The sequence below is a fragment of the Manis javanica genome, chromosome 5 (assembly GCF_040802235.1).
Source record: "Manis javanica isolate MJ-LG chromosome 5, MJ_LKY, whole genome shotgun sequence".
NCBI classification, from domain to species: domain Eukaryota; kingdom Metazoa; phylum Chordata; class Mammalia; order Pholidota; family Manidae; genus Manis; species Manis javanica.
The window spans coordinates 174,000,521-174,019,245 of NC_133160.1; the positions used below are offsets into that span (position 1 = coordinate 174,000,521).

At 47.4% G+C, this 18,725-nt stretch overlaps 1 protein-coding gene across 1 annotated transcript; it reads right to left on the minus strand.

The window, feature by feature from the left end:
- Positions 1 to 9,122: 9,122 nt before the first annotated feature.
- Positions 9,123 to 11,216, minus strand: BLOC1S4 (biogenesis of lysosomal organelles complex 1 subunit 4). Its single transcript, XM_017642532.3, has one exon. It carries the CDS (start codon positions 10,776 to 10,778, stop codon positions 9,948 to 9,950), a length of 831 nt encoding a protein of 276 aa, XP_017498021.2. The 5' UTR covers positions 10,779 to 11,216; the 3' UTR covers positions 9,123 to 9,947.
- Positions 11,217 to 18,725: the final 7,509 nt, after the last annotated feature.

Here is an 18,725-nt window from a genome sequence, read left to right on the forward strand (position 1 = left end):
TGTAATTCCAATTTGAGTAATTAGGGGAAGCCGTCCAATGACCTCATGGTCCCCAGGATGAAGGCCAGAGTCTTTGAAGTGGCTTGGGAGGTCCACTTGCACCCATCCTCCCACTAGCCTAGGGTCAAGGCCCCAGAGTTTCCAGGTCCCTGAAGTCAACCGACAGCAGAACCGCCTGTGCTCTGCAGACCAACAGCCCAGCTGCATGTTCCTCACTCCCTTCCCATGCTGTGGCCTGCTTTTTCCTCTTTCAAAATACATAAAATCCAGTATGCCTACTTGAATTCTCCAAGGTCAATCACACAATGATGACTGCACTGGGCTACGTTCTCTGCCTCTGTGTGCTTGCACACTCTGTTCCCTTTGCCCGGAGTGCCCTTCCCCTTCCATCTCTCTGGCAAACTTCAACTCACCCCATTATGTTCAGTTCAGCCACCACCTCCATATCCCTGGTTGCTCACTCAACCCTGGACCTTAGGTACAATGCAAGGTTTCTTTTCATGACAGCCTAGAAGTCTTGCTCGCTGTGTCTCCCCTGCTGTTCCTGAGGTCAGGGGCTGTCTCGCTTCCATCTGTGTCCTCCAGGCCCAGGCCAATGCCCAGCACATGTCACATATTCAAAACAGCACTTGCTGAGCGAATGGGTAAAGAGTGCGTGTGTAAACGAGGCTGTCCGCGGCTGTGGTTCGGAGCATGGGCTCTGGAGCCCCCTGCCTGCGTCTCACTTCCGTTTCCACCATTGATGGGTTGTGTGATCTTGGGTAATTTTCTTGGCTTCTCCGGGCCTCAGGCAATGTGAAGTCTGCGGGTGTTTAAAAGCTATGTGTGCCTGGCAGCTCCTATCCATGCGTTTGCATTAAGCAGTATTTTGTTGTTCTCAACGGATTCTGAGACTGGGAGAAGTATGACACAGTGTGGGATGCAATGGGTGCCCCGAGATGAAGAGCAGGCACTGGGGCGGGAGCGTGGTGGGGCCGTGGGCGTGGTCTCCTGCCCTGGCTGGGGTTTTCTCGTCTGTACACCGCAGGGGTTTGCTGTGATTTGAACCCACAGTCTGGCCCCTGAACCAGGCACTCTCAGCCACCTCCTCCTGTTTGTGTTCCCTGCCTTCTCAAGAGATTCGGCCACCCCCTCCGTCTGGCTGACGGCCCCTACTGCCCCACATTCTTCTCTGCCTGAAAAGCGTGATTTTTTTGTCTTCTCTCCTTACATGAGGGGCATGCTCCACTGTCACTGCTCCAGACTTTTCCAGCAAAAGTCAGGACAACCAGTCAGGAAGTGGAATCCCCACATACAGACCCTTATCACTCCACCCAAGGCTTTCTTTCCTGTCTTCACTCAGAAACCTGGCGGAGAGGGACTGGTGACTGGCCACTCGCCACCTCAGGGCTCCTGCATATGTTGTCCCCTCGTGCCTTAGCTGCCTCCCTCTCCGGGCTGGGGTCTCAGCATGGATGACACCTCCTGCCAGAGGTCTTCTCACTCCTGCAGCATCCTGGGAGCAGGACAGGGAACATCCTGCCTGGGAGTGGGAGGGTGCAGGGTCAGTGGGTGTGAGCTGGACTGGCTTTCCGGGACACGCAGGGCACCTCTGCTCATGGCCAGATTAGGAGTGAGTGACATCTTCCCTGTGCATCTGCTCCCCATCTCAAAAGTGGGGAATCATCTGTCAATCTTCACCTAGTGGGTTCAAATGAAAAAATGTAGGCAGGGGACCCAGCACAAAGCCAAGTGCATGCTGGCTGTGGAATGTGGCGACTGAGGCTGGGAAGGGACCCACTGCCCAGGGGGCCTGGGAGTTGGGCTGTGGAGCCCAGGGTCCTGCTGCCTGGCACACAGCACCCAGCCTGCACAGAGCCAGGAAACTGGGAGCTGAGGAAAGGAGTCAAGGCCTCTCTCCTGGGAGCAGGAAAGATAACACGAAGAATGAAAGGAACAAGCTTCTGACACTACAACAACCTGGAGGATCTCAAGGGCATTATGCTGCTCAGTGAACTAAGCCACTCTTAAACGATTACATGCAGTATGATTCCATTTATATAACACTCTTGGAATTAAAAAGAAACAACAAATGTGGGGAGCAGATCAGTGGTTGCCAGGGGTCAGAGGGAGGAGGGGGCATGGCCACCAAGGGGATAGCATAAGGGAGTTCGGGGGAATGACAGAACAGTTCTGTACCTGGGGTGGTGGTGGACACACATATTGTGTGCACTAAAATGCATAGAACTATGTACAGAGAGAGGAAGTGAGGGCATGGAAACAGGAGAAGCCTGAATAAGGCCTGTGGTTCAGCTAGTAGCATTGTGCCAATGTCAATTCTGGGGCTTGATCCCTGCATGGTGGTTATGTAAGATGCTGCCATTGCGGGGAGCTGGGTGAAGGGCAAATGGGAACTCTCTGAACTATTTTTGCAACCTCTATGCAAGTTGATAACTACTTCAAAATAAAAAAATTAGGAAAAAAAAGAACAGAGAGACTACTTCACCTAACAACAGCAGAACACACATTCTTCACAAGCTCACATGGGACATTCATAAAGACAGATCACATCCAAAATAGACCATAAAACTCATCTTTAAGCTGAAAAAAGATAAATCATACAATGTTTACCATCAGACTGCAGTGGAATTAAGCTAGAAGTCAGTACCAGAAAGCTGGAAAATGCCCAAATTCTTGGAGATTTAACAATGCTCTTCTAAATCACAGGAGTTAAAGAAATTTCAGGAGAATTTAAAAATTGTTTGAATGAAATGAAACTGAAAATACAGTTTATCTAAACTGTAGCCAAAGCAGTGCTTAGAAGGAAATGTATAGCATTGGATGCATATATTAGAAAAGAAGAAAGATCTAAAATCAGTAATCTAAGCTTCCACTTTAGGAAATGAAAGAAAGAAGAACAAATTCAATCCAAAGTAGTCAAAAGGAAAAACAGCCCTGAGAAGGGCTGCTCAAAGTCTCAGGGGTCGTGGGCCGTTTATTAATGGGCTGCCAGGCGGGGTGGCCCCCATGTGGCTGCCTGTTTGGCTTCTTAGCTGTGAACCAATAGCTGTGTGAGCCTGAGTAGTGCCAGAGCTCCTATTTTGGTTCCTTTGGAGTCTCCCAAGCTTTTGGTGTCTCTGGAGTCAGTTTGCATTGGCCTCTACTTCCCACAGACAAAGAGGGTCGGGAAGGTTCTGCACCTCTCAGAGCCTCGATGGGCTCACCCATGTGCCTTGGAAGCTAGTGTCCAGCTTCCTGAAGGTTAGCTGTTGCCAGTGGCAGCAATGTGAAGCGCTCTCTGTTCTGTGCTCTGAGCTTCATTGCTTGTGTGCTGGTGTGGACACAGGGTTTGTCCCAGTGGGCAAGAGCTTCCACTTGGGCTCTCCCACCCGTCACCAGGAAGGCTGGGCTTCTTGAGGCCCCACCAGCCAGCTGCAGAGACCACTGTCCCCAGGTCCACTGGGTGGAAGCCAACAGAGGGAAGGAAGCCACCCCAGGGGGACTGGCTGTAATTCAGCAACTCCACCCAGCCAAGAAACAGGACCCAGAGTGCCTAGCACCCAGACGAATCACCTCCCCTGGGGAGGGAAGGGTGGACAGGAGGGCCAACAGTGACTCAACAAGATGGGAATGCAGCACTTGCTACAGCTGTTGTTACCGCAGTTGGCATCTTCTCCATCACCGCCATCTACCAAAAACCGCAACCTCCTATCACCTCACCCCCATGAGGAGGGCCATCATCAAAAATCCCCCAGAATAAGAAGTGTTGGCGAGGATGTGGCGATATGGGACTCTGGTGCACTGTTCCTGGGTATTTAAAGGGTGCAGTGGCTGCAGAAACAAGACGGTTGTCCCTCAAAAAAGTGACAGTAGAACCACCACAGGATCAAGTAATTCCACTTCTGGTGTCATGGAGCTGAACAACCCTACGTCCATTGCCAGATGCACAGCAAAGCCAAACACTGACACTGGTGTGCACTGAAAGAAAGTGGGCATTTATTGCACGGTGTCAAGCAAGAATGGGTGGCTAATGCCCAAGGTCCAGAACTCCTTGCTGGCTCACAAGCAGGGGGTTTAAAGCCAAAATTACAAGAAAGAGCACAGGGGATGTAGTGAGTTCATGCCCACTTCTCTGATGGGTCAGTGGGGAGGCGACAGGGGAGAATTTCAGAAACCGAAGTCATCACTCTTCTGACTTCACCCAGTCTGGGGTCTACGAGCTTGCAGTCAGCAGGTGGCCCATATGGTGGGAGTCTAAGTTCCTGCAAAACATGTCAAGGACACAGGAGTCAAGAGTTTTTCTATGACCGTGTGGGAACTCTGAGTCCTGCAACTGTTCAGTCTGCTCACCCTGGTTTGCAAACTCCCATTTTCTCTAATCTCTAACTGCCTGGTCTAATTCCCATATTCTGGGCCACAATTAAGGGACTTGAGCTTCTCTTGTTAAAGAGAAGTCTGAGGAGCTTCATCCAGGAGGAGGTACCTGCTCAGTTTTACTGGTTATTTATCCAAAAGAAATTGAAAGCAGGGTCTCAAAGAGATATTCATACCCCACAGCAATATTATTCATAACAGCCAAAGGTAGAAGCAACCCCCCGGGCCCATCAGCAGGTGACTGGATGAACAAAATGTAGTCTGGACACATGACAGAAATACTGAGCTTTAAAAAGAAAGGAGATCGTGTCACACGCTACAGCTTGAGGGTGAAGCTTGAGGACATTATGCAAGGTGAAATACTGTAAGTGGCATATTTTAAGATATACTGTAGATGAAATAAGTCAGCCCAAAAGGACAAAGACTGTATGACTGAGGGCCCTAGAGTTGTCAGAGAGACAGAAAGTAGAAGGGTGGCTGCCAGCGGCTGCGAGAGGGACACTTGGGGAGTTAGTATTTAGGGGAGACAGAGTTTCTGTTTTGCAAGACGTAGAGTGCTCTGGGACTGGACGGCGAGGATGACTGCACAGCAACGGGGTCGTGCTTAATACCACTCAACGGCGCACTGAAAAGTGGTTAAGATGGCAAATGTATGTGTATTTTAACACAAATGTAAAGAAAAAGAATGTAAACAATGATTGAACTAATAAAATCAGTTTTTTAAAAAAAGAATGCTTACATTTCCAACTCAGAGACTTTCCTGAGCAATCTCATAAAGCAACAGTGCTGGCACCTGAAACCCAACATGCCCCAAACTACTTGGAAGCCTCGCGTTGCTGCCTCCCCTCCCCGCCCCTCGCCCCAGCCTCCCATTCTGCTGGTTCTAATTTCAGTTAATAGGGTCAGGGAACAGTATGCTACTCAGAAAGTCTACCAGGAAGCATTTTCACAATCCGGAAAGTGAAAGATATGGGGGTGCAGGGAGTCTACCTTTTTTCCCCTCGGAAAACACTGAAATAGGTTTCCTGGTTTTGCTGGGACAACTTGCTAAATTAACATCAAAGAAGCCTGTAGCTACAGCCCTCACCATTTCTGCCCGCCTGTGTGCTCCTTGTCGACTGCCTGCTCATCCTCCTGACCATTTCATCCATTCGTCAGACATGTCTGAGCACCTGCTCTGTGACAGGCACTGTGCCCGTTGCCTGGGCTTCGGGGTGCACACAACGGGCAAAGCCCATGCTCCTTGCCCTCGTGGAGTAGACGGACAGACAAGCAAGTAAGTCAGCGAGCATGCTCAATCCAGGCAGAGAGAAGAGAGGAGAGTGAGGACAGCAAGCTGGGTGAGGGACAGGCCATTGTCAGCTGCCCACCAGGCTGGGCATTCCCAGCCCACCTTCCTCCCCTCCCACACCCCATGCAAGATGAGCAGCCTTGGGTAGCAGCTGTGGGCCCCACACTACGAGCCCCCCCGGGGTGGACAGGGCCTGAACGCTCTGAATCTCCAGTGCCCAGGGTCAGTGACTACCCCACAGTTGATGTGGTTTAGTTCCCAAAGGCCTGGCTGGACCAGCCCTGTTTGGCGGCCTTTCTCGCTCCGGCAGCGCCCCCTGCTGGGGCAGGCGCAGTCCTTGCAACCCCGAGGATTGGCACCCTCCCGCAGGAGGGGGCCTGGGGCCCTCAGGATTCCCTTCCTCCTCCGCAGGAGGCACAAAGCACACATGACCACAGAAGGACACACCTCTGTGTGACAATCACAAAGAAGACTCACTCTGGAACACATTTCCTTCTCTACTACTAGAACTAATGATTTAGGTCACTGGACAAAGTTTTTTAAGAAACGATTTTCAACACTGTTAAGTTGTGGCGGATGGAGGTTGGAGTTGTGTTTCTCAAGAAAATCTGTAGAAAGGCAGTTCTACAAGTTCTACATCAACACCCAGGGGCACAGTTGGGAACGAGGTCCTCTTGGAGCCACAGGAATACTTATTTGGATTTTAACAAGTTCAGTTCCCAAACCTTGGGCTGGACTGTGTGTCTGACCCTTTCACCCACTGGCCTGACAAGCACTTGAAGAACCAGGTCTTATTTCCCTTGTATACTCATTTCTCCCTCGTGCAAACATTTGCTTGAACATCATATTTGCCTGTGTCGGTCATTCCTTACGGGCCACCAGTTTTTGTCTAGCTGTTCGTTCACCCCACCAGCCTGACAGTCATTCATTCTACAGATGTCTGAATGTGTCAGGCACGGTGTCACCAGCCCAGAGTGCAGGCAAGGCGGGGGAAGGACAGCACACACGCCCACCTGCAGCCTGTGAGGCAGCCAGCAGACACACACAGTTGTGGTGAGTGCCATGAAGGGAACACACTGCCAAGTACACCTTCCAGGGTCAAAGGGAAGCCAGAGGGGCCGAAGACAAGGTCAGTTGAGGGTCGGGCAGGCCATAGGATAGAATGGAATTTTATTCTGACACACTGAGAAGCTAATGAGTGTCCGAGGCGAAGCCCAGTATGTCCAATGTAGGGTTTTTAAAGACCCCTTTGGGTGTTGTGTATGATGTAGACAGTGGCTTGGAGAAGGGACAGGGGAAGCAGGAAACCACTCAGGAGACTGTTGAGTGGCTCAGGTGAGTTGGGGTAGCAGTGGGGATGGAGAGGGGCCAGGGTGCATCTGGGGTGTTTTGGGTGGGGCCTGTAATCATACTGTAATCATACTCTTACTATTAACAGATTATTCTAAGCCAAAGTCCTTAGAACACACTGCCCTGAGAGTCCATGAGGCAGTTTCTGGTAAGTGGGTGACGAGGCCGAGGAGCCAAGCTGGGCCTCCCTTGCCTGTGACTTCTCTCACATTCACATAGCTGGTGACCTGGGCTCCATCTGCCATCCTGAGCCCATCTTTCTCCTTCCTCACTTTCAGCAGCAGAAGGAATCATTAGCATACAGTACTTTTCATCTTCTCAGGCTACGCCTTCTGATGGCTATTTAGCCAAGCTAGTTTAAACTTTAAATCCCAGGCTATTAAGTTTTTCCCTCTCATTGTGTCTCTTGTGTTTCAAGAAATGCCTGTTTTCATGGGTTAAGTTTTATTCACACACAGCCTGCATATTTATTTACGTATCAAGTGTGGGTGCTTTTGTACTACAAGGGTGGAGCAAGTAGTTGAGACCATGCGGCTTGTAATTCTATTCACTGTCGGGTCCTTTGAGGATTTTGCCAACCGCTGTCCTACATAATAGCAGGTTTCACACCAGGCTGTCTGACATTAAAACTATGATGGATCTACCCACTCACACATTCTCACGTTCCCAAAAGTTCTGGCTTGAGGGAAAAGGAGCCAAAAGGTGCTTACCAGCTCATTAGTACCCAATTTTATGTGTGTGCAAAAACTGAGTCCTGGACGCCGGAGGCTGCCCCTGATCTGAGGGGAGGTCTATGGACTCCTGACAAGCCGTCCGCGGTTACTGTGCTCTCGGGTGTAGAAGGAAGTCAGTTGACTCCAGTGGGACTGGTCGGATGTCCTTCTCAAGCTAAAGGCCCATCTCAGTTTATTCCTGTAGAAAGCGGAGGTGCCCCAACCCCAGCAGAAGAGATGGTGGCAGCAGTCACCTCGGATGGCAGCTGGGCCTTGCCCTACAGCTCCAGGAGTGGGGGCGGCTCCCAGCTTATTGACTTAGGAAGAGGCAGACGGACCCGTTTTCCAAGATTCAAAGGCCCTCCTCAACTCTCCAGCTGGTCCAGGGTAGAAGAGGGAGCCAGGAAGGGGCTAAAGGTGGCAGTGCAAAAGAGAACAGGAGTATGCCTGATTCCCCCAATCCTCATTCCTGAGACCGACTTTCATCTGATGTCTGCCTTGTACTATGCAAACCAGCTTCAAGTCCTCATTCCAAAGGTGCTGCACTAATAATCCCTATTTAAAAAGCTCAGAAACAACACGGACTGGCTACCAGAATTTCTGAACCCAAGGTCTAAGTACACATATCACCGTGTGAGTTATCTACACCGGGACTTTAAAAAAGTATTGACAGAAAATTATACACGATTAGCTTTAAAAGCTGTTAAGCTGATTTTATTCTTTACTGGTTATGGGTACTTTTAATTTTCTCAATCCAATTTTTTGTAGGTTATGAAAATACCTAAGCATGATATATACCTAATTAAGAAGTTTTACTTTACAGCCCAGTTGTTAATTTAGGCTTTCTGGAATTTAGAATTTCTATTATGCAGATATTAAATCTCAGCTTTAAAATTATTTATTTTTTATAACTTGTCCCAAATATTACCTACTTTTTAACGCTAATGAGTTCACAAACCAGTTTAGGAATACAGGTGTTATGTAACGAAGCTACTTCATACTGAGTGACTATGTGCAGGGATATACTTCAGAGCAGTACCCAACAGCTACCAAATACTAAGGCAGGTCATTTGTCCTTTCACTTCTAAATCTACGATTTCCTTAGTTTGTAATTAATGAGCTACCTGAACAAAAAATGTAAATGTGTGACACAGAAGGTCCATGGAAGCTAAGGGTTACATTATCAGATTTTCCATAACACAGCTAAGTGGAACTATACCTACAGTACCAACCTCAAAGATCTATGATAAATGGCACAAAGGCAACCTAAGCTGGATGCTTATTTGAGGTCTTCTATTTAGGAAGACCCCTTATAAAACAGATTACAATCAAGATCAAAGCCTGTTATATTGACAAGAGATCTCTGATTCCATGTTGTCAGTGTGAAAAAACAAAACCTTAACGCCACTCATTCACACAAGTGACTGACGAACTGTTCATTTTCAGGGGAAAGAAACATACAATGCTGTGAAATAGTAGCTAAGGTTTTTCACATTAGTCTTCTAAAGGAGGTACTCCCAAGCCACTTCTCTTTATATCACTAAAATTGTGAGCAACATGTCTATTTTCAAACAAACCAAAAGGAAATACGTAAAGCCTTTTCAGAAGGAAAGCTTTTCCAGTAAAATTTAAAATTTTCCCTAATATTTAAGTTATAAACCAAACACTGACAACCATATATACATACGTTTGGACAAACAGATTGTGAGGTCCTACTTTCAAATACAACTGCAGAATTGGTTGCAAAAAAAATCATCACTACACTTTCTCAAAAAATGAATAATTTGCTTCGGTTTGCAATCCACAATATGAAAAGTTTAATATAATGTTGGATAAATGATCATTTACACGAAAAGTAAGCTAAAGGAAGTCGAATCACTATTAAGATAAAAAAAATATGGCTTTAACGGCTCAGCAGTTTTTAAGAGCATATAAATACATAAACCTTGAAAGAGTTGGGCTCTAAAATCCATAAAAGTAACAGTTCTGCCACAGCGCATAGATATTTCATTCGTTTTGTGTCCCCGATCCACACCACCAAGCAGCTTTCAGGTAAGAATTGGAAGATAATCACATCCTACGTGAAATAATGACGATGGTGAGAATGAGAGTGTGCAAAAAAAAAATAAACTTTAAAATCCCATTCTCCAACCGCGTAGGTCCAGTAACAGGATTTTTCAACTGATGTACTACCCGCGCCGATCTCCAACAGCGTCCTCGGGCAGCGCTGGCCGGCGGGCTCATAGCTGAGACCTTTCGCTGCAACAGGGAAAGTGGTCTTCGGTCCGAAACAGGGCAGGGGGCTCGTGGCCGGCCCGCTGGCGCCCGCCGGGGGGCGCCCTGCTGAGGAAGGACGGCGCGCTGATCGAGTGCAGCAGCCTCCGGAACGTGCTGGGGAAGGCCCCCAGCTCGGCCTCCGCCCTGGCGACCTGCTCCTCCAGCCGGGCCACGCCGGCGCCGATCATCCCCACGAACGCCTCCAGCCTGTCGATCCTGCCGTACACCCGCCGCATCTCGGCCGCCTTCGCGTGGATGCGAGGCACGCCCTCGCCGACGACGTGGGAGGAGTCACCGCGCAGCATGTCCAGCATGCCCACGAACTCGTCCACCCTGGTGAGGAGGTCCTCCAGGCTCGCGTCCAGGGCCTCGACCTCGGGCCGCGCCCCGGCTCCGGGCAGCAGGCAGGCGGCGTAGCCCGCGGCGGCGCGGCGCAGCAGCGGCAGGTCGCGGCCCGGCGCTCCCAGCTCCGGGCCCTCCTCCTCCCAAGGCCCCGAGGCGCTGCTGTGGCTCTGGGACACGTTGCCGCTGTCTCTGCTCCACGAGGCGCCCTGGGGCTCGACCTCCTCCGCCGCCGGGCCCTGGCGCGGCTGCCCGAGGTACTCCGGTGACCCCTCCATGGCTCGCCACGGCCCCGGTTGCCTGCTCAGGCGCCCGCTCCGCTTCCGGCCGCGCGGGCCCAGGCCTGCGCACACGCACCCATCCCTGGTGCCGGCGTCGTTTGCGCATGCGCTCACCCTTACAACCCTTTTTAAAATAGAAAGTAAAACGGAAATACGATGGAGTGCACACATGTTAAGTGGAGGTATTGATTATTTTTACATATACATGCAACCATGTAATTTCCATCCAGATCAAGATATAGAACATGTCCAGGGCCATGAAGGACTTCATCCTGTCACTAATTTCTTCTTAATGCTCATAGTAAAAAGTCTGTTAGACCTTGATATTCTTGACTTTGAAAGTTCCCAGCCTCTTCAGATGGCTAAAATAAAGAAAGACATGGCTTCATAGCAAAGATCAAATCCAGGACACTGCTATAAAAATCAAAGAGTTGTGGCAGTTAAATCCCTCTTCCAATTCCCACCTCCTTTGGTTGCCCAATTTATTGTTAAGAAAAAGGCATTTTTCCTTTATTTTTGAGGTATCATTGGTATACAATCGTATATTAGTTTCAAGTATACAACAGAGTGGTTCAACAGTTACCCATATTATTAAATCCTTACCCCTACTAGTGTAGGTACTGTCAACATAGCTGTAACAGAGGGATTAATTTTTCCATGCTGTACTTCCATCCCTGTAACCAACCTACATCATGATTGAGAATTTTTGTGCCCCTTTATCCCCCTCAACCTCCCCAGCCACCCACCCCAACCCCTCCCCCATGGTAACCACCAATTACTTCTCAGTGTCTGTGAGTCTACTGCTATTTTGTTCATTCTGTTTTGCTTTGTATTTATATTCCACAAATAAGTGAAATCATATGCTATTTGTCTTTCTATGTCTGGCTTATTTCTCCAGAGCCATCCATGTTGTTAAAAATGGCATGGTTTCTTTTTTTATGGCTGAATATTCAATATTCCATTGTGTATATGTACCACATCTTCTTTACCCATTCATCTATTGATGGACATTTAGGTTGTTTCCATATTTTGTCTATTGTAAATAATGTGGCAATAAACATAGGGGTGCATATATCTTTTTGAATCAAGGATTTTTTCTTCAGGCAAATTTCTAGAAGTGGAATTCCTGGGTCAAATGGTATTCCTATTTTTAGTTTTCTGAGGAACCTCCATACTGCTTTCCACAGTGGCCATACCAATTAACATTCCTACCAACAGTGTAGGAGGGTTCCCTTCTCCACATCCTCAAAAAGCTGTCTTCCCTAAAATGATTTTTCCCATCCCCCATTTGTTCACTATTATGTGTTGAGTGGAGAAAATTAAAAAAACAGATATGCAAACAATGTCAAATCCTTCTTTAAACAATCTCAGAAATATCAAATGTGGTGTCTCACAGAGCCTCTCAATCAAACAGGGTGTCTAGGAATCTTAAGGGCTTGTTCCTTAGATTTATCAGCAGAAGTCCACCATAGAGATGAATGTATCTCAAAGGGGTTTGAAGGTGCAGCTTTCATCTAATGAAATAAGCCCCAATGAGATTCACAAGAAATCCACAAAGTTTTTAAGACAATTATATTCTGTTAATATTCTTGAAAGGACAGACAGTATAAAATGAAAGGCCTCTGCACGCCCCCCACTTCCACTCCAAACGTCTAAAAGCAGAAAGCAGGTTGAGAAAATGACTCATCTGCAAACACATGCTACCTTTCCTGAAAAAGGAAGTTATGACTTAATGGGTGGAAACGAGAGCCCAGAGTGGGGCTGAGAGCCATGGGAGTTATTCCGAGACTTTGAGACTGGATGGCAGAATTTCTGTGGACCATTGATTCCTTTGTGCCTTCCGTTTTCCCCTCTTCTGAGCAGGAATGTCTGTAATGGTTACCCTGTGCCTGCCCCACATTTGTGTATGTATTGGATGTGTGGGGGCAGATAATTTGTCTCTAGTTTCAAAGGTCCTCAAATCAAGAAGAACTGCATTTTAGAACCTGGATTTAAGGAACGACACTCATGGAACCTACCCACATCTGACCTAATTTAGATGACAAAATTCTGGACTTAGAGCTGATGCTGCAATAGGATGTAACTTTGGGGGACCTTGGGTGGGGGTGAGTGTGGTTTTCATGTTGTAAGGACATAATTATTAATGGCCAGAGAGAAGACTGTAGTAGCCAGCCTTCAAGATGAGCCCCAATGTTCCCCAATTCCTGTTATTCACACCCTTGTGTATTCTTTCCTTTTGAGTGTGTACTGGACTTGGTGACTTGCTCATAATAGAAAAAGGCAGAAGTGATAATGTGTGACTTGGAGATTAGGTCATAAGAGAAGGTGTGTCATCTTTTTCTCCGTTGCTCTGGGGAAAATCAGCTACCTTGTTGTGAACAGCGCTATGGAGAAGTCCACATACTAAGGAACTGAGGCCTTTTACCAAGAGCTAGTGAAAAACAGCTTCCTTCCAAAGATTACATGAGTAAGCTGTCTTGGATGTGAATCCTCTAGCTACATTCAACCCCAGAGATGAGGCAGCCCCAAGTGACATCTTGACTGCATCCTCATGAAAGATCCTGAGCTGAAACTATGTGAAATAATAAACATTTGTCGTTTTAAGCTGTTTAATTTTCGGGGAAATCTGTTATGTAGCAATGGATAACTAGTACACCATTGAAGATGTATGCTACAATCTGTTTTATTTACTTATTCTCTTGCTGATGAGCATTTGGGTTGTTTTAGCTTTGAAGTTATTAAAATGAAGTTGCTGTGAATATTCTTCTGTATGTTTTTTTTATGACCAAACACACTCAAAATCTCTTGAGTGGTCAAGATATCAAATTACTCGGTCATAGAGTTGATTTACGTTTAGTCTTAGTAATGTCAAATAGTTTCCCTACTTGTACCAATTTGTATTCCCATTGTTATGGGCTGAATGTATGTGTCCCCCACTCCACTTCATATGTTGAAGCCATAATCCCCAAGGCGGCTATATTTGCAGTAAGAAAGTAATTAAGGTTAAATAAGGTCATGGAGCAGGGTGGGGGGTGGGGGTGGCTGTAATCTGATAGGATTAATTGACATTTCTACCAATAAAAAAAGACACCAGGGTTTGTGCTCTCTCCCTCTACCCCTACCTGTGCACAAAGAAGGTCACATGAAGACTAGTGAGAATGTGGCCACCTGCTTGCCAGGAAGAGAGATTTTGCCAATAACTGAATTTTCTGGCACCTTGATCATGGACTTCTAGCCTCCAGAACTGTGAGGGGGAAACTTTGTCTAAGCCACTCTGTCTGAGCAGACTAAGATACTCATCAAGAATGCATGAGAGTTCCAGATGTTCTGCATCCTCCCCAGCAATTTGGTTTTGTCAATATTTTACATTTTAGCCATTGTAGTGGATGCATAGTGCTGTTTCTTTGTGGTCTTAATTTGCATTTCCCTGTTGAATCATGAAGGTGAGCACCTTTTTATATGCTTATTGGCCATATGGCTGTTCCCTTTTGTGAAGTACCTGTTTGAGTTTTTTTCCCATTTTAAAATTTAGTTATTTGTGTTTTTCTAATCTGTTACAAAAAGCATAACATCTAAATGTGATTTATTCCCACCAGGAGGTTTAAACATTTTAACAGTAAGGTATTAACAAAGGGCCACGTGGTGGAAAATATGCAGGAAGCTGCTCAGGCTGAGAGTAGGGATGGGGGTGGAGGACTGGTAAGGACCTGGCTACCTGTTTGAGTTTTTTAAACCTACCAGTGAAATTAAGACAAATGTAAGAGAAGGCCCAAAATGGATATAATTGGCTTAGATGCTATCTGGGAAAGAACGTGAACCCTGCAGTACTCAGCCAATGAGGAATCAGGGAAGGGACTCGCGTGCTAGGGAATAAATTACTTGGCACCAACGGCCGCAGGTGTGCCTGCTTACCAGGCTCCGTTCTTGCAAGATCATCATTTAAGCTTCGCTCTGCTGTTCTCTTAGTCTCCGTGTCCACTAGTGTGTTTCTCACAATTGATCTGTAGAGATTCTTGATACAGTTGAATATGGGTCCTTTGTCATAAACAGCTCAGCTATTGAAACTATCTTCTCCCATTTTGCAGCTTGCCTTTTTACTCTTACTGGTGTCTTTTGATGAACAGTTCATAATTTTAACAAAACCCAATTTATCAAACCAGGAAAGTTTTGAGAGCGAAAGGGGACACTATTTAATGATCACAGTAGGACACGAGGTATAAATTTTGGGCAAACCATGTCATATGATTATCATGGACCATATAATCATGTTCTGATCATTAGGGATATCTATACGATGTCCACCCTAGGTAATTAGGTGGAAACTGAGACCCAGAGAGATGTGTTCAGGTTGACCAACTTGTGCAAGGTAGCAGAAAGTAACTGGAGGAGCTAGGACCTAATTCAGGATTTGTCTGACTCCCAGACTTTTGGCACCAAATACCTCCATAGACTGCCTGGTAATAATTACAATACTATAATTGTATATTATAATTATATTATGATTTATTATGCAATAATTATGACTGTGGTAATTACATATAAATAAATAACTATAGTAACTATAATCCTGTAATGATAACACTCCCACCACTTCGATCTGCTGGTGCTTCGGTACTTGTGAGACACTTCCACGCACATCATCTCATTTCCCCCCTTCCCACTGACAGACAGACATCCAAGGTGGGACCACCAGCCTTTATTCATCAGACTGGAAAACTGAAGCTCTGAACTGTGGGATGTGTGCGAGCAGGATCCCTCCAAATCGCTGCTAGTGTGACACTGGGTGAACAAGCCTACAAGTAGGCTCCCTCCATCCACAATGGCTTACTGTCCATGCTCAAGGTTTTTGTTAAAGGAATATTTAAGCAACATTTATGAGCCCCTGCTGTTTTGCTGGCCCTGTGTGGTGGAGACACAGAGGGGACCAAGACCAGAAACTGCCCTCAAGAAGCCTCCAGTCTTGTAGAAGGGCTTATATTTTAGGGAAGAAGGCTTCTTTCTAAAACATTCCCTAAGGCCTTACTTGAGCCCAGGCGGCCAGGAGAGGCTGAGGACAGAGCCGAATCATAAGTGGCCCTTTAGCTTGGGTTGCTTACAGTCTGGTGAGGAGGCGAAAGGCTACTGACCAGAACAACCCAAGGCGGGGAGACAGAAACCCTCCCCCCCGAGACCGAGCATGAGAACAAGGGGACGTTCGTGTCCTTGGCTTCTGACTGACGCCAGGGGCCCGTCCCAGGAGAGGGAGCCTGTGTGCCACCCAAGAGCGGGGACTGCGGGCCCAAGCGGCTGAATCCTGACTCTGGGTTCAAACGCTGACCACCAGCGTGGTCTTTAGTCAGTTTTTCACCTACCTTACGGGTTTGTTGTGAGGGTTAAATGAACGAATACAAGTCAACCTAAGCGCTTACGACAGTACATGCTTGGATGGAAAGTGCGGTGGCCGCCGGCCTGTCTTACTCAAAGATGACGGAGAGAGAATCGCCTTAAAATAGAAAGACAGAAAAGAGGAGCCCCGGGGGCGCTCCTGGAGGCGACGAGCTGAGCACTTCGGCTCCCGCGAACGCAAATGAGAGAAGAAGGCGCGGCAGCGCGCGGCGGGGAGCGTGCGCGCGGCCGAGGCCCCTCTGCGTGCGCGCGCCCGCACCCTGCCCAGGGGAGCGAGGAGGGGAAGGGGCCCAGCCCCGTCGTGAACGCGCCGCCAGTCCTCAGCAGGGACCGAAGGGCAGAAGCCCCAGGGCCGCGAGAAATTAAACAAAAGGTGGAAAGAATTCATCAAACTGGATGCCACCTCTCCCAGGCATGATCATGGAGGAACACTTGACTTGGGTTAAATATTTTGTTTTTTTAAAAACTTTTGGAAGCAACCCAACTCCGCCGATAGATAAATGGATGAGCAAAATGTATCATCCACGAATGGAATATTGTTCATCCTTAAAAAGGAATGGAGATCTGACTCATGCTACCACAGGGATGGACCTTGAAGACATGATGCCCAGGGTAATAAGACAGTCACAAAAAGACAAGGCGTGATTCCATTTTCATGAGGGACCCAGAGGAATCAGGTACAGAGAAAGTAGAGCATTAGGGGCAGGGGCTGGAACTGTTGTCTAATGGGTACAGAGTTTCCGTTTTGAAAGATGAAAACATTTTGGAGATTGGTTGCACAACAATGTGAACATACTTGACTGCTACTGTGCGCTTATTTGGTGACGATGGTTGGTTTTATGTATAGTTTAACAAGATTTAAAAAAATTCTTCTTTGAGCTACTCATCCTCGGTTAAAAATGGAAAACATTTTCGGGAAATTATCTGTGCTTCAGATGGAGCTTTGTGCAAGAAAATATTAATTGTAGCATACTTTTCAAAACACAAATAGGAAGAACTGCATCTTTAACAATATGTAAATGTTGGAGCACTCATAATGAATTTCTGGCAGCCATTGAAATGCTGGTTGGACATGGCTTTTGCATCAGAGGACCTGGATGCCAGGGGTCCCCCAGGAAGTTGTCACCTCCAGAGAGTAGACTGTGGACTTCACCCAGAGGAAGCAGATGCTTTACATCCTGCTGGGGACCCTGAACCGAAGTGGGCTGACAGAGAACCGTGGGAGGCTGGTCTCGAGCAGGGACCTGTTCTCCAAACTCTATGTGATCCCCTGGTTAGAGGCGGGGAGGAGGCCGGGTGAGATGAAGGAGTTCTGGGGCTGCTGGGCAGCTGTGGGAACCGCACTCAACTGAAAAAGAGTCCTTTTCAAGGCAGGCCATTTTGACAGAGCCCATTCTGCTGTGCGAGGAGACTGACCAAGGTGGGCCCTGGGTCTTCATGAGGAGGGGCTGGGAGTGTAAGGACAAGACAGAGGAGCCCAAGGAGGATGCTGGAAGGAAGTGCATGCTGCTCTTCTCATCCTCGCAGCTGGGTTCTTAGTGGACAGCACAGAAACCTACCCCAGATGATGGCTCTGAAAAGACTTCTCTCCTTTAGGCTGTTAAGTAGTTTGAAATTGCCGAGAGACCTGGAGAACTAGGTTCAGGGCTACATAGCTGGAAACCTCTCTTAACATCTGTGCTACAAAACCCGCAAGAGTTTTTCCACATCCCTCCTCTTAACTGCCCGACTCCAAGTTTGGGGTGAAAGCAGAATCTGGGGTGCCCAGGTCAGTGCCTGCACCCCAGTCGTAAGTGAGGCTGGGAAGCCAGGGCCCCACTGCTTGCAGCAGCTCCTATAGGCTCTGCCTCCCACCAGCACTAATAAGCTGGGCTACTTGTCGTTCACAGGATGGTGAAGCCGCAAGGAAAAACCACCTCCACTCTGGCCGCACTTCCAGCTCCCCATGTCATGTTAACTTGACTTTTCGTGCTTTATTTGAATATGTGTATCTGCTCCTATTCTCCCTCCTACAAAAATAATGTGCCGTCCCTTAGGCAGAGAGGGGTAAACCAAAGCCTCACATTGGTGTGTCCACTGTCAAGTTCAGGATCTTCAGTGATGCCCATTTCTGCTTTGGTGAAAATGTCTTCAAACACAAGAAAAACCTTCAGCAGCTGCTGGGTATTCAGAAAACAATAGGAATCTCAAAACCCGGTCAAGACCCCACCTGAAACACTCTGGTTGCTTTCGAAAGAAAGTTCTATAAAACAAGATTGGTTGCTACAGGCAGTTGTTCACTGGTGATCCTAATCCTCGCCTGAAGTTTACTTATTCTTAAAGTCTGTTACTGTGTTTTATGGTCTTTGTGGCAAAAAGAAAAAAAATTACAGTATTGTACCAATAAAAAGAAATTACTTGAAAATCACGTTTGGAGAGATGGTGGGGCCAGGGTTTGATGAGTGACTGTGTGACTGACTGGCTGACCAAATGGATGGGCGGATGCGTGTCTCACAAGTCTCCCTTGAGTCCAGTATAGGGTGGCATTCATTTTATGATGACAAAAGCAGAGACTGCCTTAGCCATCAGGCTGGCGCAGGGTGGGCACTCAGGAAATGGTATGTGAATGGATTCTTACCAACTGACCTGTGTCATTTTCATCTCCATGTCTGCTGGCAAAGTAGTGTGTTATTATTGGGTGTATGTGGGGATACTGAGGTTTTAAGAAAATAATCAGTTTCTCTGAGATGGGGA